The sequence below is a fragment of the Gadus morhua genome, chromosome 10, assembly GCF_902167405.1.
Source record: "Gadus morhua chromosome 10, gadMor3.0, whole genome shotgun sequence".
In the NCBI taxonomy this organism is placed as follows: Eukaryota; Metazoa; Chordata; class Actinopteri; order Gadiformes; family Gadidae; genus Gadus; species Gadus morhua.
Window position 1 is genome coordinate 21101127 of NC_044057.1, and position 7500 is coordinate 21108626.

At 48.3% G+C, this 7500-nt stretch overlaps 1 protein-coding gene across 1 annotated transcript in view; it reads right to left on the bottom strand.

Moving 5' to 3' along the window:
• Positions 1 to 7500, bottom strand: part of tenm1 (teneurin transmembrane protein 1) — a gene marked incomplete in the record, with an annotated part of 143465 nt that overhangs the window by 53517 nt on the left and 82448 nt on the right. The window contains 3 exon segments of the mRNA XM_030367748.1: positions 4167 to 4452; positions 6293 to 6554; positions 6929 to 7048. Coding sequence (XP_030223608.1) covers positions 4167 to 4452; positions 6293 to 6554; positions 6929 to 7048 — 668 coding nt within the window.

Genomic DNA, 7500 nt, shown 5'->3' on the forward strand with positions numbered 1-7500 from the left:
GCATATGGATGTGTGGGATTGGATCTATGTATGTGTGCGTGTGTGTGTGTGTTTGTGTGTGTGTGTGTGTGTGTGTGTGTGTGTGTGTGTGTGTGTGTGTGTGTGTGTGTGTGTGTGTGTGTGTGTGTTTGTGTGTGTGTGTGTGTGCAGCATGTACATTATATGTATGTTTGGGATTGGATCTATGTATGTGTGTGCTCGCATGTGTGTTAGTTTGTGTGTGAGTGTGAGTACAAGCCTGTACGTGTGTGGGAGCGTGAGTTCAAGCCTGTGGTTGTGTGCGTGTGTGTGTGTGTGTGCGTGCGTGGGTGTGTGTGTGAGTCTGTGTGTGCGTGTGTGGTGTGTGTGTGTGTGTGTGTGTGTGTGTGTGTGTGTGTGTGTGTGTGTGTGTGTGTGTGCGTGCCTGCGTGCGTGCGTGCGTGCGTGCGTGTGTGTGTGTGTGTGTGTGCGTGTGTGGTGCGTGGTGTGTGGTGTGTGGGATGTGTGAAAGAGAGAGGCCATCGAGACATGGAGGCGTAATCAAGAGGAGGCCGTCTTTATGAGGGAGCCCTAGAATTAGCTGCCTGCCTCTTGGCGGTAATGATACACTATGTTGTCATCCACTAACAACCTTATGGTTTAGCAGGCTTATACATCTTTTCATACCAATTTAACACTTCAGACTTGAAATACGTTTACCCAGCACCAGGTGACAAAACCATAGGGACAAAAAATTCAAAACAATAGCCGATCTCAAGGCGATATCAATTGAATTCATTTGTGTGTGTGTCTGTGTGTGTGGCTGCACACGGAGAGCTCAGGAACAAATCGCGCAACAGAAAAAAACCAATAGCAGCCATTTTGTCCTACTAACTTATCGTTCTCACTCACTACTATCGAACCGATTAATTATTTACCCCGGCGCTACTTCTCTAAAGCAATACGATACTTTACCCAGTCGAAACAAGAAAAAGAATAAAACCCCTAAAAACGACGAGCTGGCTTTTACACCACAACAAGCATTAATTAATCCGTTAGCTGTTAGCTCCCAGGTCGCTACACAAGCAGTACGTCTAACTGTGACCCTAGAGACATGATACTCTGTAATAGAGCACTACGCTGGTTTTTGGGGGGATTTGGTGGTGGGGGGGGGGGCGGGGGTTAAGGGGGTTGGCGGTGGTGGTGACAACCTGACAAGGGGAGTGCAGCTGATAGGTGCAGTATAAGAATAACTGTCAGCACCAATCACCGAGGGCTGACAAGCCCTCCACTCTGGGAGTTAAGCCCCGCGTGGCTGTGCATCGTTACCAAGTCACTATGAATTAGGGGGACCACGACCGGGCTGAGGAGGAGGAGAGGTAGGTAGGTGTTGAGCCAGCTGGGGCCACTCGTTATGCGGGGAGACGCATGAGTCCTCCCTGATCCCCTGTCTCATAAGCTGATCGATCGATGGGCTGATCAACGAGCTTAGCAATAACGATAATAGCCTGTGGTCGTATGATGTGAGGTGTGGAATAATGGCGTACACGTTAAGCGGAAAAGAACATATTGTACACAGGTTCGATTTTTTGTTTTATTTTGCTTTTGCACCGCAGTGAGCACGGTTAGCAAGTGTATGAGAACTAAAAGTGTTGCGGGCGGTTCATTGCTATTCCTGAATCTTAGCTCATTATTGCAAAGTATGTTTTGTATGTATGGAATAATCCACGAAAAGAGGTACAATATGGTGCAGAAAGAATCTGCCTTATTTTTTCGAAACAGATCACCCAGGAGTGGATTATCCCGCTAATACCGTAGCCACTTGAGTGCTGTAAAATCCATAAGGGGTTGATACACATTCAAGCGATTCTCACACTATTTGTTGTGCTCCTGGTAACTCAAATGATCAGACCGGAGAAACACATGGGACTGACAAATGAGTGGGACTCAATCAGTAAACATGAGATTCATATGGAATGCAAGTGTCCCCTAATTGCTCCAGCGAATAGAGGAGATCTTATTAACAACTTGGCAACGCAAACGCTTTCCAAACAAGAGTCCCATCTGAGTCGCTCAAGCCGGACTGCTTCATAGACTATAGAGATTTCCCAAACGGAATGAATATGGCACATATATATATGTATGAGTGCTTGGTAAGCTTTATCTTGTTGAAGCTAAGATATTGACTTTTTTCCACACAAACCTTTGGAAACTGCGTCAGAGGAGAAGTATCACTGTTCCACTGCAGCAGTAGGTCGCAAGATGCTATGCCAAGACTAATAACTTTGTATAGAGAAGGGGAGTCAACTGTTTTTTCTGCCTTGTTAACAGCCGGTATGGTTTGAGTTAACAGGGTTATTTTAGCTCCCAGGAACGTTGGCCATGTGAATATCGATGTGGGTTGAGCAACGACACATTAGTTTAGACGTGGGTGATTAGGCCGTAACCATGGTGTTATCGAAAGATATTGCGTACCTTGCGGTGAGCAACATTTGAACTTCTTAAGGTTGTACTAAGATGACATTTTAAGGATGTACTTTTAAGGATGACATTCTAAAAAATTTGAAAAATGTGTTCAAAGAATGTACGAAAAAGTTTGAGGAATGTATCACCATTTTGCCAAGACATACCAGAAATACACTGAAAATGAAAATTGGATTGAACTCTCTGAAAGAAAAATAAAGACTTTTCAATCCATTTCAAGGAACATTACGCCAGATCTATCTCTTTTCATCAGGAAATGGGTTTGGTAAAATGGAGGAATTCTCCAGGTCAGGGTGAATGTGAGTTCTGTGTTCTGAGAGCGGTTTCATTGGATCACCTTATTTCACATCAAACAAAATGGTGAACCGCACAAAGTAAGGGAGACACAGACACAAACAAATGCACGTGCATGGCACACAACATAAATGCACACTCAATATCTCAGATGAAAGCCACTATTTCTCTCTGTGCTGGCCCTAGGCAAAATGTTCGCCCGACAAACAAGCATAACCTCTCTCTCTCTCTCTCTAACACCTACCTGTGTGTGTGTGTGTGTGTGTGTGTGTGTGTGTGTGTGTGTGTGTGTGTGTGTGTGTGTGTGTGTGTGTGTGTGTGTGTGTGTGTGTGTGTGTGTGTGTGTGTGGTGTGTGTGTGTGTGTGCGCGTGTGTGTGTGTGTGTGTGTCAGAAAAGCATCAGGAACTATACATGAATGGTTCATGGTCGAACATGAGGGGAAATGAGAACACAGAGAGAGAAAGATATAGAAAGAGAGGTAGAGCGAGAGATACATAGAGAAAGTGAGAGCAAGAGAGCTAGATAGAGATACATAGAGAAAGAAAGAAGGAGAGAGAGAGGTAGAGAGAGACATACATATAGATAGAGAGAGATACATAGAGAAAGAAAGAGAGGTAGAGAGAAATACCTTGAGAAAGAAAGAAAGATAGGAAGAGAGAGATACATAGAGAAAGATAGAGAGAGAGATAGAAAAAGAGATATATAGAGAAAGAGAGAGAGAGAGAGAGAGAGAGAGAGAGAGAGAGAGAGAGAGAGAGAGAGAGAGAGAGAGAGAGAGAGAGGTGACTGGGGAGATCAGATAAATAGATATGGAGGAGGGAGACGCAAGCATGGAAGGTGCGAAAGGAAGAAAAATAAGAAAATGGGGTTCATGGGAGGACAGCCTTGCAGGGGAACAGGGTGGGGCCGGAGGGAGCTGGTGAGGAGGGGGGAGCCACGGAGCGAGTGAGGGAAGAAGGAGGGGAGGGGAGGCGAGATGGATGGAGCCCAGGGGTGAGCACAGAGGGGCAAGCAGGGGGGGAGATGAGAGAGGAGGAAGTAGGGATGGGCTGTGGGGGGGGGAGGGGTTCTGGAAAAGGGCAGATGCAGCTCAGTAAGATTAGAGCAGCAGAGATGATAGCTGTGGAGGAGAGAGGAGCATGAGGATCGAATGGACCTGGCGCAAATGTCATATCTGCAGACACACTGAACACAAGGTGGACGATTCAACTACGTTTCTAGTAATAAACATTGTATATCCCCTATACTAATACAAATCAAGCTACCAAAGAATCAACTTATCCTCCAGTAGGATACCAAACTCCCGCTCACAAGATAGCGATAGATAGAGAAACACACACTGAGGAAGAGTGAGCTTTGATTGACATCAAGGTCCCACTCCCCACCCGTCCCCCTGTCCCACCCGTCCCCCCGTGTCCCCTGGCCGTACCGGTAGCATGGGTGAGGCCCCAGACGGGCTGGCCGTAGACGTCCGTCTTGTTCCAGACCATGCGGTGGACCAGGCCCGGGCCGGCGGGGTACCAGCGCTGGTACAGCCGGCCCTGCACCGAGGTGCGCACGTGCACCTTGGCCAGGCTGCCCAGCGGGGAGACGGGCGCGGAGGGCGTGGCCGGCGTGAGCAGCACCCGCAGCAGGGACATGTAGCCGCCGGCGCGCATGCTCAGGTAGCTGAGCCTCACGAAGGAGCCCGGGATGGGTACCTCCTCCTGGACCGCCTGGGGGGGCCGGTGGGGAGGGGGAGGAGGAGGGGGAGGAGGAGGGGGAGGGAGGGAGGGAGGGAGGGAGGGAGGGAGAGGGAGGGAGGAGGAGGGGGAGATAGAGGGAGGGAGGGGCGGGGGAGAGGGATAGAGTGGAGGGGGGGAGGGGTGGGGGAGAGGGAGGGAGGAGGGTGGGAGGGAAGAGGAGGGGGAGATAGAGGGAGGGAGGGGCAGGGGAGAGGGATAGAGTGGAGGGGGGGAGGGGTGGGGGAGAGAGAGGGGGGGAGGTAAGAGGAGGGGGAGATCGAGGGAGGGACGGGCGGGGGAGAGGGAGGGAGTGGAGGGGGGGGAGGAGGGGTGGGGGAGAGGGAGGGAGGGAGGAGAGGGATTTACACAGCGCAGTTTACAGTTAGAGAAAGTGATCAAGAAGAAGCAGAAATCACTTAAGACAAATGTCAGAGCTCATTTTCTCACCACAGTCATTTTTTATTTCAATTCGCTTTTCACTTTTCTTTTGTTGTGACATTTTGTATCATTGTATTCAACCGTAACCAGGGTGTTTACAGTGTTTTATCCGACAGGAAAATACGTTTTTTTTTAACAGACTTCCATTCACATGTGCCCCGTTTGTCCAAGTAGCAAGCAACCCCATTATCCCATAATCAGACAAGTCCCAGATGTGAGTTTTATGCAGCTGCCAATTCAACAGATAAATTGGGAAATGTCTAAATGTTTCAAATGCAATCAACACTAATGCAGTGGTTCTAATTGTTTTCTAATTAACTGCTAACAAGCTGCTGCCATAGCCATACTTATTTTTTATTATCTATAATGTGATATTTTCTGACTGTAATTATATGTCAATTTAGTAAATGTGGGGGCGTAGTAATTGAATCAAGGCAAAATTAAAATCAAAATAGCCCTTGCATATGTTTGAGATGGCGGCACTTAACTCCGCAAGACAAATACTTGGGGAAAGCAAAGTTAGGAAGTAACTCTAAGCGCAGACAATCCAAATGTATTATCTCTGATATAACCTTGGCTCATTGTCTCCGTTATGCATCAGAGATTAGTGGTCCTGATTTGTCTCGCCTGGTTGTTAAAAAGGTTATCTTTACCTGTTTGTATAATAAACATTTATAAAACAGACATGTCTGCTCTCTTCTTTATAAACAGACAGCTTTTCATTTTAAGAATTAATTGGCCCCCCATCTCAATGCATGCTAGCCTGTGTTGCTTAGCAACCACTTCGCTTTCTTGAACTATATTGCTTGGCCAAAAGCAATGATTTGATTGCCATAAATCATCACACTTTATGTTGCTGTGTTTATGTAAAATTGTTTTAACATCATCACTAGCTGTTCAATAATCACTGTAAACCATAGTCTCTCTTGGCTCATTGGTGTAAATATAGACTTAGTTATATGTATTTCTATATATATATATATATGTGGCGTGAATATAGGCTTCACAATATAACTATTCTAACTATTGTACTTGGGACCCATAATTGGGAGACAGAATGGCCACAAACTATTTATTACAATAAGCATTACTTTACAAAATACACCTTTCCTCTTTATTTATTCATTTGATCATTAGTATGTCCTAAAGACGGGGCGATAGTAGAAGTTACTGTCGAAGCATATGGAGGAATGTACATTTCACTTTCGTTACAACGACAATGACTTTTTTTCTTCCTTTCTACTTATTGCACCGGGGGGTCAGAGACAAACGCAATTTCGATTTCTATATTTGTCTTGCACGTGTTTGGTAATTGACAATAAAGCTGACTTTGACTATGACTTTGACTTTGACTTTGACGCGCTGCTTTACTCAAGAGCACCGCCGGTCGTACCTGGAGCTCCGGTATGACGGGCCCCCTCTCAGCACAGGCCCCCGTGTACCGGGGCAGCGGGGACGGCAGCACCAGGGGGTACGGGCTCAGCCCCATCTTGACGTCGCAGCGGGTGGGCGCCGCCTCCTCCCGGGACATGGTCACCTGATCCAGCACCAGGAAGTTGTTGTGGGGCGTCCAGATGGGGCGGGTCTGCGGCAGGAAGGGCGGCCGCTGGAACATCAGGGTCATGGACGCCGCTCCGGAGGTCAGCAGGTCGAAGCTGACATGGGGGGGGGGGGGGGGGGGGGAGACATGTGACTACGGCATAGACCTTTTGATTGTCCGCATACCATGTGTGGGAGCTCAGATCTCATCACCTACAATGTATGAGAAGTGGTCTGCCTAGAGAGAAACTCTAGGCAGACCAGGACTGACCAAACCCACCCCACCGCCCCCCGATTTCTTCTTGTAAGTCCCTATTTCATCATCATCCTCATATTCATCCTCATCATCCTCAGCCACCACATCAGACATCAGTGTGTGTGTGTGTGTGTGTGCGCATGCGTGTGCGTTTGTATGTGAACGTGTGCGTGCACACGCCCGTGTTTGTGTGTGTACGTGTGTGCGTGCGTGTGCGTGTTAGCGTGCACCGACCTGCCGTCCTGCCTGCTGATGGTGTAGCCGTACTCGGGGTGCTGCAGGAAGCTGATGTTCACGCCCACCAGAGGAGAGCCATCCTGGAGCACCACGTTGCCCCTGACGACCGCAACACGGCTGGAGGAGGAGAGACACCGACGGATTAGGGACGGAGGAGAACGAGGCCAGAGCCACGCATCGTACGGCTTCGAGCCCAGCGACCTTGTAGCCAAGGCATCGACAAACGCACTCGGCGTCCTCGCCTCCGGCTCGTCCTGTCTGCGAGACGTATGCTGCCGCACATTGCCAGGGAACACAAGGTAAATATAGCCCCACCTGCAACGACCAAGGCTTTCAGCGAGCTGTCAGAACGGACCCCCCGCCGCACAGCCGGTTGGCATTATCAACGCGGCTAGAGCATCTATGTTGTGTTACGACGAGACAGGGAGATATCTGAAATATGTTGAAACCTCCTCATCATACTTGCGAGGGAAAAAAAAGGTCTCTTTAAATACGAGTGATGACTGCTGAACAGCCAGAAAGGGAAGACAGTTTGTTTGTTGTTGGCATAATGGTTGCACCCGCAACAT